At 40.2% G+C, this 15,885-nt stretch overlaps 1 protein-coding gene and 1 pseudogene across 1 annotated transcript; both read right to left on the reverse strand.

Moving 5' to 3' along the window:
* Positions 1-1,633: 1,633 nt before the first annotated feature.
* On the reverse strand, positions 1,634-6,345 carry LOC116304827 (uncharacterized). Its single transcript, XM_089035222.1, is given in 3 exon segments — positions 1,634-2,199; positions 2,202-4,391; positions 4,422-6,345. Coding segments are annotated over 3 exon segments (4,407 nt in total). The 3' UTR covers positions 1,634-1,906.
* Positions 6,346-11,624: 5,279 nt separating this feature from the next.
* On the reverse strand, positions 11,625-14,431 carry LOC148908552 (uncharacterized; annotated as a pseudogene).
* Between the last annotated feature and the right edge of the window lie 1,454 nt (positions 14,432-15,885).

Genomic DNA, 15,885 nt, shown 5'->3' on the forward strand with positions numbered 1-15,885 from the left:
AACCAAGGCAAACTATCTTTTATGGTTAGAGAGTGCTGCTGGATATCTTCAGCTTTTGTAGTAGAGCCTGGATGGTATCGATAGTTGGAGAAAACCGTATAAAAGCCAACGGTAGTAAGAACATGGGTAATACATGATTCACTTATAAATTGAGTAAAATAATGTTCAGCTGTTTAACTTACCTTGTTAGATCAGTCATTTTAAAAGGCCAGCACCAATGAGAACTGTTCTGCTATTTCCTCTTGGTACTGCGCTGACATCTCGATCCAGCAAAGCTACACTAAAGATGTAGTACTGCTTTCTTTTAGAGGGAAAAGAGTTCTGCACCCTGCCCCTCCCTTTTCTCCTAGTTTGAGAGGCTCCTGTTGTTGGAATCGCAAGTTCCAAGCGCTTAAGAAAAAAACCATTTCTGTGCTCTTTAAAGCCAACTGTCAGAAAAAGTAAAATACAATAAAGAATAAAGCCCAGTATTTTAATTCACTATAATTACCATGTTGGCAGTGCAAATTTACAAGCCCTGGAAGTAAGGTACCATGTGACTTTCAAAGTTTACGTCAGGTGTACCTTGCAGTCGAATTATCAGCCTCATATGCCTCTCTCTTGCAAGGTTTTGAAAGATGGGAAAAAAGCTCAGGTCTTTTTCAAATTGCCACTGTGGCCAAGGGGCAGAACTTCCAGAAGGCGAAGAGAGGATCACATGAGATTTGCAACATCTTTTATAGTAAGCCAAAGAACTCCTGTGGTATGCCACTTCCGGGAAAAAGCTGGAGAAGTTTTCGCTTGATATGCACTGTAGTCTGCAGCTTTGCCAGTTTGTGGGATTCCCTTCTAATTGTGTTTGATTTGATGGCAACAATGACGACCTTGCTTTCTTCATTAGGAGATTTTATTGAGGACACCGCAGATGGGCTTGTCAATTCCGTACGGAATTGCAGGCATCCAAAAATTAAATAGATATATTCATTTTAGAATCAGATATCAATGTTCGACATGTAAACTAATTATGTTTATATATTGAAGTACTAAAGTAACATTCATCATGATTCCCAAATAAGAAGTGTACCTAGATGTGAAGTTTTTACACGCATAATTTATTAATGGAAAAGCTACTGTTACAACAACAAAAATCGTCAAACACGAACATTTCACCAATTAGTCCAGTAGCAGAGTCCGGAAAATAGGGGTTTCGTTCAACTCACAAGTTAGAAAAGGTTTGACACCGGATTTTAATAGCAAAAGACCTCTTGAATAACCCAGAGCAGTTTTTAATGTTGAAATGTGGTATAGGTTCCGAATTAGGGGGTGTTTTTGTCATGCAATATCGGATATCAGCATGAAATCGAGGCTGGTCATATAATCAGCTTTGCCTTCTCTTTTTAATTGCAAAAATTGTTCAAAATAGGAAATAAAGTAAAGCAACGATGAAGTAGAGTCATGAAAGACACTATTTGTGGTAGGGGATGTCACGTGACCAAACACGTGACCTGTCTTGAGACAAAATTTGGCAAGGAAATAGAGAATTTTCAAGTTTTTAAGCATTATTAAAGTTACGGTTTAATTTCAACAGGGTTTTTTTACTGTGTCTGACTCTCTTAGCTAATAAACATCATTTCAGATACTGAAAATACCCCTTTTAATGTAAAACGGTGCCACGGCTTGGCTTTTATGAGAGTAATAGTGCCAACATGAAAACGAGGCTAATTGATTGGTTGGCGCTTTCTCCTCTATTTCTTAGTAAACTTTGACCAAAACAGTCTTTCAAGTTAGTCCTCAAAGACATGAAGTTGTAAAATTTATATCCACTATATTAATAACGATCACGTGGCTGAAGATCACGTGAAGTTAGTCTGAAACATTAAATCCATTGAAATATTACAAACACATTCAAAGTACAGATTGTTGAGGTTCAATCAGATTCATCTGAGGCACTTTCATCTGAGTCACTATCATCTGAATCACTTTCTTCTGAGTCACTATCATCTGAATCACTTTCATCTGAGTCACTTTTATCTGAATCACTTTCATCTGAGTCGCTGCTATATTGGCAAAATAGACCATTAGGATTTTTGCATGCTGACTCATCTGCCATGCAATCGCAGGCCTCTGTGCAAGCAAGACCAGTGTTGTTGCAAGAACAATTGGTGAGACATTCTGATTTTTTGCAGTGACAGGTGGTTAGTGCCAGCAGACATTTTGGTGAGGCTCCTTTGTCATTAAAACTGGTTGTAGGACGCCATCTTCCATTTTCCACCCATGACCCTCTGGCTGAGGGAGACTCTGCATAGCAGTTAGACTGCGTCTCCAGACACATGCCTGATAGTTTGCACGCTGTATGTGTTGTTGCAAACTGTCTGAGGTCGGGGGAAGCTGCTCGTTCTTTTGCTTTTTCTGGCAGAAAATTAAATATCTCCTCTCATCTGCAGTGCTTGGAGCCTTTTTCGAACAAGGGTATAGGTCACAGATAAATGCCTCGCACTTTCCAGCAGTTGTCTCGTCAAGTATTGGGTCTTGTCCTAGTAGACTTAGGCTTTCCTGGTGAGCATTGCTTTGTTTCAGCATTTCAAAAGCCTTCTTTTTCCCAACACCAACAAGAGCACTGTTGGAGTCACAGCCAGTAAGAGCATGAAGGGCTGGAAGTGTTTTACAGATGTCTGAGCCCAATGCTTGGTAGAGATCGTGCACTGGAATGAAACGTGTCTTATCTTTGACACCCGTCCTAAACCACAATTCCTCACAGCTTAGACGTCTGAAATGTGCAACTCCAATGACGAGCACATCAGTGTCGGGTGATTGTATGACAACCCTCCGTTCTGCTTGGGAAACATACTTGGCGTGCAGTAATAACCGCGTGTCTGCCTCCTCGTGGTCTGACCTCAGATCTGTAATTTCTCTACAACAGCCTCTGGTGATCTGCACACACCTCTTTCCATCCTTGAATCCTCCTCCGATTACCATTTTCTTGTTGAAAGGTAACATCTCTTGCCCAAGCTTGCACAAAGAGTGAGTTAAGAAGTCACAGAGATTGATCTTGTTCTGTTGGTTGGTGATGTACTTTCCCCATTGCTTGGGTACGGGAGTGGAAGGGCCGCCTATCTGTACCTCAAGGGCAGTTGATGCTCCTCTCTTTGAGCGTTCTCCGGCTTTTATCGAAACTTCCAAGTATTGGTCAAAAACAATATGGACCTCTGTGCAGTTGCAGCTGTGAAGGTAAAGTGGTGCTGTAAAGATGCTGAAGTACTTTTGTGACAGATCACCAAATGTACTTGCTCCACCAGACTTGGCCATTTGCACTAATGCCATCCCATCAATGATATAAGTGGTCTGTAGGACTGATGGAGGAAGTCTTGGACGGATATTGATTTCTTTTTCCAAGATAGTCATCAGGACACTCTTAGTTGTCTTCCTCAAACTTCCATCATTATATGCAAGTGCGCACGGAATTGGTGAAAGCTCGTAGCAAAGGACCTCTTTCAAATTTATCTTACGGGCATTGGCAGCTATAAGTAGTCTTCCAAGTAGGTCCCTGTCGGCGCTCACTGTGACTAATTTTTCATTAGTAGCTTTGACTTGCACTTTCTTAGATATGGAGCTGAAGGTCCTCACTTTAAGGCTTGGAACAGGGTCCCAAAAACTTATTGTGTTGGTGTTAATTCGTTCCTCAATGAAAGATTCCATTTGTTCTCTCCCTTTTTCAGTGCTACTGACAAGGATTTCTGCTACATCCGTGGGCAAAACAACACCAGTGGCAAAGTTCACAAGAGCATCTGTATCTTCAAACGGGTTAGTCATTAAGCCTGAGTCGAAACAGCTTATCAGTTTCCTGACATCATCCTCATCCCTCTTTACTCGTTTGGGTGTTGCTTCCTTGTGTGTGCCTTGCTCGGTATTTTGGACTCCATACATGTTCTTTAGAGCTGTGGTCACTGACGCACGCTCATGAATAGACAAAAACCACCTTTCAAGTGCCGCTGGACTTTGGGATATTCCAACAATTCCTCCCAAAGACTTTGAATCAGCATTTATGGACTGTTCTAGAGCCATATCAGTCCATACTTGTGAAAATGGTTGACCGGAGCGACTAATAGAATGACCACCTGTAGAAAACTCCTGGTATACGCGTGGATGCTTTGTCTTGAGTTGATGCATGTCAGCAAGGTAAACGGGCAACCAGCGGGCATAGTTCGGTCTGTCCATTGCAAAGAAGTGAGGTGTCAAAGTTGCGACAGTGGAAAGATGTAGCTCCCAGTTCCCAATCCTTTCTGCTTTGATAAATTGTAGAAGTGCGTTAACCGTAGAACCATACTGCTCCCAAAAGGAAAACATCCTGGATTTGGCTTTAGCTTCTGATATGAAGGCTTTAAACAAAGATGTTAGATTGGTCAGATCTGCTTCTAGGTCTTGAATCGTTTGGGATACGTTACCCTTGTTCTTTACGACATTGACTCCCTCAGTAATCTTCTTTAGGGCGTCTTCTTCCTCAATGTGTCTGTCGACATGGGAGTTGTTATACCACTGAACAAATGCTCTCCACATCAGACGGAAGAAAGCCTCCATTAGCAACTTGTGGGCTCTGACTCCACGATTGTAGGACTTGCCCTTCATGATAACAGCAGTTGTTGTTCCAGCAGCATATACCCCAGATTCTATAAGGAGATCGTCAAGTCCTGAGTTAAGGTACTTTTTTCCGATCAATGATAAGAAATTCAGCGCAATGTGAAAACCTCCCATGCGAATAACAACATCAGAAAATTCATCAGGAAACCTCCATTGAATTTGTTTTGCCTTTATGTAGATAAGAAGATCAAAGGTGATGACAGTGTCTTCTTGGCCCAAGCTTGCGCTTATCACCTGGGCATGTTTGAGAACTGTGTATATAGTACTAAATTCAGTTGAGGCACCATCTATCATCGGGCAGTAGCCAATGTTAGTTTCTCCTGGCATGTCTGGGAATAGAATTGAATTAAAACCACTCCATCCTGGAACAGGCTGCTCTTCTGTTACTTCTCCATTTGATGGGTTTAGTCTTAGTAGTTTCCAGATACCTTCGGTGCGACTTGCTTCTCTGAAGGCCGTGTTCTCTCCTTTATACCATTCCTGATCGACCTCATTAATGTACGCTGTAACAGCAGGGCGCTTGCCATGTGCAGAACAATCTTGCAGTTCGTAAACGTTTAAACATGTCTGCAGGGATCTCCTTCTATTGGTGTGATCTACAAGGGGGTTCGGCGGTGGAACTGGACCGAACGTTTTTCGTTGATAAACCACCATGGTGGTAGCGTGTGTAGTTTTCTTGCCATCTAGAGTTTCCTCATTCAGGTCATTGTTGTCAGTGGCGAGTTGTACAAAAGGGCCTGGTGATATATTGGAAGGAATCACTGTACCATGTTCTTCTGCTTTGGCTAGCACTTCTAATGCAATGCTTGTGTCTACTGCTCGGACCTCATCGTAGGAGCAGCAATGGCCCATCCGGTTCAAAAGTGCTATGAGTTGTTTTGATGAGGTTAAGTGGTAAACACACATAGCCAGACTTACGTGCTTTGGCAGCTTTACACGACTGTTTGTGCAGCAATGGATGATGTCTTGTGCAATACTCAAAACTTGTCGTTCTTCTACCATGTTGGTACGCGTGCTTGATCTGCCTTTCCAGTCACCCTTGCCTTCAGACGTAATGAGCAGCCGTATTAGCCAATAAAGACAGTCAGGTATCAAGTGTTTGGTTGACTCTAAACTTATATCTTTCGTGTCAAGAGGCCTTGTGGTAATACCCTTACATTTTTTTATTTCGTATCTGATATAGCTTGCCACACGAAGAATATCTTCTTTCTTAACTTCGCCTGGTTCTTCTTCTTTTGGTTCAGCCTGTTGGAATCGTGCCCAGGCATTCAGTACATCTTGTACCTTTATTTCGCTAGAGTAGACAATTTCTGGTTTATTTCGTTCATTTGGCTGATGGAACACGATGCTATCAGCAAAGTGTTTTTGTAAGTGCACTTTAAGACGTTGCTTGGTGTAGCTGTCTGCGTTTAGACCATTATTCTTAAGGAATCCTTTATACTTATCAAGTAGCGATGCCATGTCATATGCTTTACCTTGATTTATACCTATTCCAATATCTTTCACCATCTCCTGGAATGCAGTTTCATAAAGCGAATCACCTTTACTATCTTGATACTTTAAGGATTTCTTGCTGATATACGAAGCAAAGCAGTTCTTATGGTACTTCGCTTCGGCTGCTATAAGGTCGTAATTAATACTTTGGAGAGTGTGCAGCATGTCCACATCTTCTTTAATTTCTGCTGCTTTCCTTATACTATCACATGCCTCAAATGTGCAGACATTTAGCATTTTTTCTTCTTTTTTATATGTTTTGTTTTTACATATAAAACATTTTGACCAATCTCTAGGGGCTCTTACTGAACGAGTAAATCTATTTTCCTCCTCCTTCTTTACTTGGCTGTTCTCATTGTCAGTTGTGATTGCTGTTACCCTTTGTTTCTTTGGTTCGGGGGGAAGAGGGAGGGGAAATCTATCATCTTGGTTAGCCATCACTGATATAAAATATAAATTCAAAGATTAGTTAACTGAAAAATTCAACAAAGCAGCAAGACATTTGCACACATCGCCAGATATACAAGTACTGAAGCATATCATTTCATGTGAAGCTTGATATGACTTTTAATTATATCTTTCAAAACATTTTATTTAGTCTTTATGATAAATAAGTAGCTTTTAGTAGCATTCCCAAAATACTATCTGTTTACATTATACTATACACAGAACAATAAGGAATCATGAAATCATTGATAAGAAAAGGAATAAAGGTACTTACAGATGGTCACTTACAGACACAACAGAGATCATACCATGGAGTAGGTCGCCATTTTGGATTCTGGTAGCCTCGATCTGGAGAAGCATGAGCACGAGGCTGAACAGCCTCACTTCCATGATTTTAAGGGATTGCATTAAATTCAATAGTCAATTTTTTTCACTTCAAAAATCCAACGATTAATTAATTATAATTTCAGGATGAGGTTCGATTAGTATTCTGACTGACGCACAGAAGTATGTATGCTTGAACTTATTTTATCTTCACTTTTATGAGTCACTTCACGTGATCTTCAGCCACGTGATCGTTATTAATATAGTGGATATAAATTTTACAACTTCATGTCTTTGAGGACTAACTTGAAAGACTGTTTTGGTCAAAGTTTACTAAGAAATAGAGGAGAAAGCGCCAACCAATCAATTAGCCTCGTTTTCATGTTGGCACTATTACTCTCATAAAAGCCAAGCCGTGGCACCGTTTTACATTAAAAGGGGTATTTTCAGTGTCTGAAATGATGTTTATTAGCTGAGAGTCAGACACAGTAAAAAAAACCCTGTTGAAATTAAACTGTAACTTTAATAATGCTTAAAAACTTGAAAATTCTCTATTTCCTTGCCAAATTTTGTCTCAAGACAGGTCACGTGTTTGGTCACGTGACATCCCCTACCACAAATAGTGTCTTTCATGACTCTACTTCATCGTTGCTTTACTTTATTTCCTATTTTGAACAATTTTTGCAATTAAAAAGAGAAGGCAAAGCTGATTATATGACCAGCCTCGATTTCATGCTGATATCCGATATTGCATGACAAAAACACCCCCTAATTCGGAACCTATACCACATTTCAACATTAAAAACTGCTCTGGGTTATTCAAGAGGTCTTTTGCTATTAAAATCCGGTGTCAAACCTTTTCTAACTTGTGAGTTGAACGAAACCCCTATTTTCCGGACTCTGCTACTGGACTAAATATCTTTACATAGAGTATAAAGTGTGACCATGCAAGCACACAGTAGCAATTAAAAATTAGCTCACTAAATGCATAATTGTTATTTTCCTGCTCAAATTTGTATAAATTAATTCCACATGCTTTTGTTTTTGGATCACGCAGGTTACAAGTTGAGGGACAGCTACCAGTATATAGTTTTCGAGGCCTGATGTTTGAACTTTTTAGCACACTTTTTAATCTCTAGGCAAATATCTTTAGATGAGCGTCTTTTGATGAAGGACTTTCCACAGAAAGTTAGGTGTTTGGCAGGGGAACGTAAATTGAAGGCGCTTGTCCTATCACTTTGAGGCTCTTGTCTTTCTTTGCTCTGGCTGTTTTCCTCATGGCCATCCCTCGCATCCCTTTGGATTGGAGATCCAGATGAAACTGACGAGTGATATCGCACCGCCGGTTGACAAAAATGGTAATCATCTTGCGGTCTGTAGAAAGAAATGTGGCTGAGCTATTCACTTCATCGAAGATCACTTGCGGTTGTCTTAAGTACGCGGTTTCTCCCATCTTCGATGAACTCAGTTTCATTTGAATGAGACCATCAAAAGATTTCGAGGCCTTTAAGCGTTCCATGTAGTTTTGTCTCCCGTAAAATAAGGAGTTTATCCTTGTCCTTAAGGACCGTGACTTCTCATCTGCTGCTGCAGAGAATTTCTCTTGTTCTGACTTTTGGACACTTTTCCCGTATACTGCCAGTTGAAGGCGCTTTTGAAGAGATTCACAGAAGCCTTGAATCTTTTTTTTGATGCTCTTGTAAATCGCTAGCAAATTGTTGCGATTTGTAATTTTGCTTTCAATTTCAACTGGGTCCGTTATATCTCTATCTGCAATATGCTGAATGCAACAAGCGATCGTTGTATCTAGCTCCCTCATTGAGGATGTTCCCGACGTCTGGGTGGTACTTGTGGATATAGACGACTGGGTGGTGCTTGTAGATGTAGACGACTGTGCGGTACTTGTAGATGTGGATAACTGGATGGTGCTTGTGGAAGTTGACGATTTGCTAACATCTTAGTAAGCGAGTGACACATTCGCATATTCAGACCCCTACAAATAACTCGTTTCTACGCTTCGCGTATCCACGAGTTAAAAACCAGGGTCAAAATACTTTCTAATTCATTTCTTAGATGACAACATTTTTGCAAGTGGGTGTGGTCAATAGATTCCAAAACTAGAAATTAAAATTACGAAAGTCCTGTCTTACATTCAAATAGGTCAAGTATTATTCGATGACGTGCAGTCTTAAAAAAAGTTCAAGCGTCAGGTCCAATCCCAGCTCATTGAAGGCAAACCCAAGAAAGCCTGTGGAAAAAGAAAAAGTGAAAAAAATTCTGCGTGAATAGATGGATAAATACAACACACTGCATGACTTTACCCCTGTTACTTGTCTGCAATTGGAGTTATAGAGTATCCACAATATAAACAATTAAAGACATAAAATCCATAAGAGCTTAGCTAGCTATTCTTGGTTTTCACCCACGTGACCAACATCTTGACGACGGTTGCTAAGCCGCCATATTGGTGTACCACGCTGGTATCGGCCATGATAGTTTATCGTAATGGTTCTCTGTTTGTTCGTGGATTGCAACGCTAAAAGTGGACGACATAAAGGTATTTCTTTCTTTAGAGTACCGACAGTAATTAAAAACCAAGGAGAAGAAGCCGAGGAGTTATCAATTGAACGCAGAACGAAATGGATTTCCGCTATAAGTCGGGCAGACTTGACCGAAACTGTTGTGCTGAACAACCGTGTTTGTAGTCGCCATTTTGTTTCTGGGAGTCCAGCAGCAAGTTGGGACCGATATAATGTGGATTGGGTGCCTACTCTACACCTTGGAAAGCCTCAAGTCAAAGTGAACGCTAAAGATGATGCTGAAACAGTGCTTGCTCGATCGGAAAGAGCAAGATCTCGCAGGAAGAAACGAATCGAGCTAGCCGAGCAAGAAATGGCCAAGAAAAGGCTTTGTTTACAAGAGAAAGGCGAGACTGTTCGAAGCATTATTTTTACTGGTCCAGAAAGTAAGAATAATGATTTGTCATGTTTTGTAACTGATAATATTACGAGTGAAACCCAGACTGACATGCAAACAAATGACAGTGACTCTCTGGACACTTTTGAATATCAAGAGCCAAAGTCACAAGAGGCGAGCACGCAAACCGAAGTTACAGAAACATTTGAAGCCTCCACGCAAAGCGAAGAGTTTGAATATATGTACACGAAAACTATCCACGGATTTACTGAGAACGACTTCCAAGACGATGATGAGAAAGTAAATTTTTACACCGGACTCCCCTCCTACGAGATCTTGCATTTTGTGTTTGAGCATGTTTCCCCCTTCGTCTCTCGTCGCTCCCAAGTATTATCACGTTTTCAAGAGTTTATCATAGTTCTCATTAAATTAAGACTTGATGTTCCCTTACAAGACTTGGCATACCGTTTTAATGTCTCCCTGCCAACAGTATCAAGAACTTTTAAAGCTTGGCTTGCTGCTATGGATGTTAGACTATCCCCACTTCTTCACTGGCCAGACAGGGAGAGTCTAATAAGAACCATGCCAGAATGTTTTCAGTTATCTTTTGGAACAAGGACAACTGTAATAATTGATTGTTTTGAATTGTTTATTGAGAAACCAACAAATCTATTAGCTCGTGCTCAGACATTCTCATCATACAAGCACCACAACACCATCAAGGTCCTGGTTGGTGTCACACCTCAAGGAACTATTTGTTTTGTATCAGAAGCCTGGGGAGAGCGTACATCTGATAAATTCCTCACTGAAAACTCTGGGATTCTGGAGAAGCTGGTGCTGGGAGACATGGTAATGGCAGATCGTGGGTTTACTATTCATGAAAGTGTTGCTTTCAAAAGAGCAAAACTAGTAATACCTGCTTTCACTAAAGGAAAGAAACAACTCGATCCCTTTGATGTCAAGCATACTAGAGGTATTGCAAATGTTCACATACATGTTGAGAGGGTTATCGGGCTATTACGCAGGAAATTTACCATCCTACAGGGAACACTACCAACAGACTTCTTGATGAGCAATCCTGATAGCATTCCATTAATTGACAACATCTTAAGAGTTTGCTCAGCTCTTGTAAATTTATGTCCTCCCATAGTTCCATTTATTAGATTGTATAACCATATTTAATAATTTTCATTTTCATAGATTTAGAAAAAGTATAAGAATATCAGTTTTGAATGCAAACATGTAACCTGTTAAAGAGTACTAGGTTATCAGTATGATTTTTTCTCATAATGGCCTTATATTAGATACAGTTGGGACTAGGGATATTTGCAGAAAACAAAGAATGCTCAATCTGGGAGATCTTTTGTGTTGAAGTCATTTACCTCACAAAATTTAGCCTATCATTAAGTGCCTCTTTAAGTAAGGTTAAAGATACTGATTATAGCAAAGTAGACTTTGATTAGTGAGGTCTTTATGACTTTGCTAGTCCCAACAGCAATTGAATGGTCATTGCATGTGAGAAAAATGTACTTTCAAAATATATTATGCAAAAAACAAAACAGATACTCTGTGTTTTTTTCCTGTGCCATATAGCATGTCAATGTTTGCATTCCTGGGATTCTAATTTTTTTTTTGCAATTTATAAACTTCAACACTTTAAAAAAATTTTACTAGAACTTTTTTACTAAAAATTATTTACTAGCTATCATTGTCTTATTTTAAGCATGTCAATAAACAGCTTAGTTTGGAAAATTTAAACATGTCTTTACCTCCTTTGTTTAATTTTTGAAGTGAACATTGAATATCAGTTTTTATTGCCTAGAGTTCATTTATATCTCTGGAAATGGACTCATTGCTCCTTGTTGTAGACATTCGAATAGATGCAGACGCATTTTAGGCACATCAAATGTCACTTCCTTGGGATCACGATTATAAACAATGCATGTTGCAAATGCGATAGCGAAAACACCGCAGTCGCTACCATTTCTTTGTTGCTGGACAGGTACATGGTTTATTCCAACAAATCTGTCTGCCATCAAATCTTTGACTTGTTCTTCTACTTCGTCTTCGATAATATCATGAAATAAACTGTCAAACAAATTTACTTCCCCTGGTAAGCATCCAACAGAACTTATACATACCCAATGTGCATTTCCGGTGTGTAAAATTTGGACAAACTCGACATTACATCAAAGTTTCTAACTGGCCCAAGGGTTGTTCTCTGAAATCCTTCTATTAAAGGATTGACTTGCTTTAAGCAGATGTGAGCCACTTGTATTATGCTACAGGTTAACCACCCTACAGGTGATTTGATAGTGTCAAGGTCAGCCTGTGTCAGATTCCCGAGGGGAGCAGTTTTGTCTGCATTGCCTTGTATTACATTTACAATTTCAATTTCATCATCACTCTCTTGGTCACTTGAAGAAGTACATGTGGTAGAAGCACTATCAGCTACAGTGTTGGTACTTGATAGGTCTACGGAACTGTCTTTATTTGATTTAGTACAGCCACCTGTCACAGAAGGGGGTTTACTAATTGTAGAAGGTTTGTGAATAGGATTCTTACATCTGTTGCAAATCCATGTTGTTTTAGCATTGTTTAGCATTCTCTTATATCCCATGCAATCTAAATGGAAAAATTTTCCATGCAGACAGTCTAAGTTGTGACACTCGAGGAGCCTTTCATTTGACTTTGGTTCAGAATTGCAAATACATATATGATCTAAGGCAAGGGCTTTGTTTACATCTGTCTCGGTCTTAGTGGAAGACTTTGATTTCTTGAATTGGGGCAATAAGCGGCAGTTGGGACAGTACCATACTGCTGGAATGGGACTTCTAATTATTAGGCATGAACAGTGGAACTTCAGAAAAGGGCACTGGAGGTTATGACAGGTGATAGTATCTTCTTGTGTACTCTTTCGGCAATAGCAGACTCCTCCATCATTCTTCATTTGAGGTAGGGCTGCCATGTGACATTTCCTTGTGTACCATCTTGCTGTAATTTCTGGTAATATGCATAACTTCCATGCTCTAGTAAGCTTTGGCAGAAGAGATGACCACAAAGAGGAATCAGGGGAGATTCTCTCAAGGAAAAAAGTTGCTTTGTTGTCTTTGTCAAAAGCACATACAACAAAGTCACAGTATTTCTTCTTTGTGATGTTAAGTTGTTGCTGAACTTGATAATAATATGGATGATCTCTCTTAAGCTGAACTTTGCCATTTTTCTCCTCAAGACAGGAATTTTTCTGAGACATGTAAGACTTAAAATCACAATTATTGATTCCATAGGGGCACTTCACTTCGCCACAACCATCTCCACAGCAAGAACAAGATTGCAAAAAATCTGGGGTAGCATGAAGCCAGGGGTGCTCCTTGTCAATGATCATACCACAGAGTTCAACTTTGAAATCTTTGTGGGTCTGCTTCATTGCCATAGTGTAAGCTTCAATTGCAGGACTCTCTTGTTTAATTCCATGGGCAGTTGCTTTTGATGTAAATTTAAACAAGTGGGGATAACAAATTGACTTTATCAATGACTGAGATGGCTGAGCTGGGTTAGTATGGGCCACAGACCAGCTCATGGAAGCCCCGATGCGCCCAGCTCTGTGCTTGAAGAAAGCATTTCCCTTGGCTTGATTTCTTGTTTCTTCTTCAATTATCTCAATTTCACTGTCAGAGATGGTAAAGTTGATCTCTTGACACTTTTTTAGAAGTTCTGGATAAGTTAGCTTTAGATTGATAGTGTCATATAGGTCAGAGATAGTAAGGATTGAACGGCTTTTAGACACAAACTTATCTGAATAAGGTTGAAATAAGCTCAATATGACAGGCTTTGTTTTGAAACCATTCAGTATTTCAAACATATTTACTGTTTCATCTTCAGTCGGTGGTTTTAAATCCTTTGATGATCCTTTGGGTTGTGCTGCACTCACTGACGGTGGGGACTCAGGATTTTCTGTGCATGCATCAATTTTAAGGTCCAACTCGGCTTTGATCTTTTGAGCGGACTTGAAATTAATATCGCGTGCTCTTGCGTATGGCACTTCATTAACATAAGTGGGGAGTAGCCACGTGCATTTTACTTGGGTACGAGATAGTTTACCTCTAATTCTTGTCCACGCTTCAATGTAGAACAACACACTGGCAATGTGCGAACATGATTCAGCTAGTCCAGCTTTGCATCCCATACAATGAGCTGAAAACACCGTCCCTTCTTCGCTAGCAATAATCCAAATAGGGATCGGTGGCTCATTCATATGTTGGGAATGTCTCACCTTCGACAAAACCACGTATTTTCCTGAAATTTTCTTCCCTTGAACACTGGTGATGAATCCAGAGACCATCTGATTATAAGCCTCTAGACTTTTGAAAGCCTTAAACTGCTGAGAAGTATAATAACTTGTTTCCAGTACTAAATAACATAGGAGATCAGTAGCTTCGATCGGAGGTAAACATTCGGTATCTAACTTCGCGTCTAGTAGCGTGACCGGGTCAACTCCAACAAGGGATATTTTTTCCAAATATCGACGCTTCACATGGTTTTCCAGCTTTGTAGCGTAGTCTGATAGCAGAGGAACAGGGCTGCTGTATTTATCAAGGCATAAATCGTTTTTTTTATCGAGATTTTCACTAGACATCGCACTGTTATTACTCGCATTTTTCCGGTCATAACACTGCATTTGACATATGCTAATTAGCTCGTGGTACACCAATATGGCCGCCGACCTCATGCAGTGAGCCCATGACGTCATGTGAAAACGAAGAATACTTACTCTGAAATCTTTCTTGGGCTTTTGCAAAGGTATTCTGAGTGACTGGCGGTTTTTGTCTTTTCAGGTTGACTGGCTTTGTGAAATAGGATTTGAGTTCTTTAAAAAAAACTTTCATGATTGTTGGCAGCTCCACGAAGCTGAAAGTGTATTTCCTGCTCCAGTGGGTAGAGGTGGGAGAGGCTGCTTGGTCATCACAGCTGGAAAGAGAACTTTCTGATTCTGTGGTGTGACGAGGCTGCTGGCTAGCTGGCTCCAAGAGTGCTGTGTGTGCAGGCCATTGAAAGGTCTGTGGTATTGGAGTGGTAGAGGCTATTTGCTCATTATCGCTGGAAAAAGCACTTTTCTGATTCTGTGGCGTGACGAGGGTGCTGGCTGGCTGGTTTGGACTAGAGGGAGATGTTGGACCAGAGAGGTTAAGCGGATGAGATGTTAGCCCAAGGAAGTCGTCTCCGTCAGACTACTTTTCATTATCACCACTGCCACTGTTACTGTCGCAGAGCCATAAGGGCAAATAAGAATGAGAACTTGGTCTTCGTCGCAGCTTGGAGAAGCACATGTTGAGCTGTTGTGAAGCAGACAGGAATATCAGACTCACATTTATGCTAGTATAGCTATTTTCTAGAAGTTGATTGCAAAATGATTTACGTAGATGTGACGTGAGTTTCTCAGCGAATATTTCTACAACCATTTCTATCGCAACGAAGCATTGTGTATTGTACTCCTGACGTTCTAAGGTAAATTTCTTTGATATTTTTCTTGAAAGTTTTGCTCACATGGAGAACATAAGCTACAGTAATTCCTCAATACTTAAGCCATCTTGAGTTAAATACATCACCCTCCATCGAACGGAAGATGGATAAGAAGAAACCATAATACTTGTAAACAATCGACAAGTTTTGACGCCTTTTGAACACACGCGTGTAATTGACGTCAACGTGTTTGATTGACGGCAGTCTATTGCAACAACGGTAATTCATAACGGTTCAAGTAATTGTGGACTTGAATAGCGACTGATTTTTCAATTACTTTAGAGAAAAATGGAATATTTGCTAAAGGTCTGTAATTAACAAACAGAACAGGCTCGAGATCAGGTTTCTTCAGCTTCGGACGAACTTGTGAAGTTTTCAGTAATGTTGGGAAAACCCCAGTTGCCCCAGTAATAAATAGCCTTGAAGCAAGATGACGTCACACTACGAACGCATTGCATTTTGGGATTGAAACGGGGGTAAATTCCGCCATCTTGATTCACTGCTTTGCTACAAACAAAAAATGAAAACAAATTGCTGTGTTGCAGGCTGTGTAGTGGATAGCAAGAGACA

Source organism: Actinia tenebrosa, unplaced genomic scaffold, assembly GCF_029948245.1.
Source record: "Actinia tenebrosa isolate PJP-AT-01 unplaced genomic scaffold, QUT_ActTen_1.0 PGA_scaffold3__52_contigs__length_22856419, whole genome shotgun sequence".
Lineage (NCBI taxonomy): Eukaryota > Metazoa > Cnidaria > Anthozoa > Actiniaria > Actiniidae > Actinia > Actinia tenebrosa.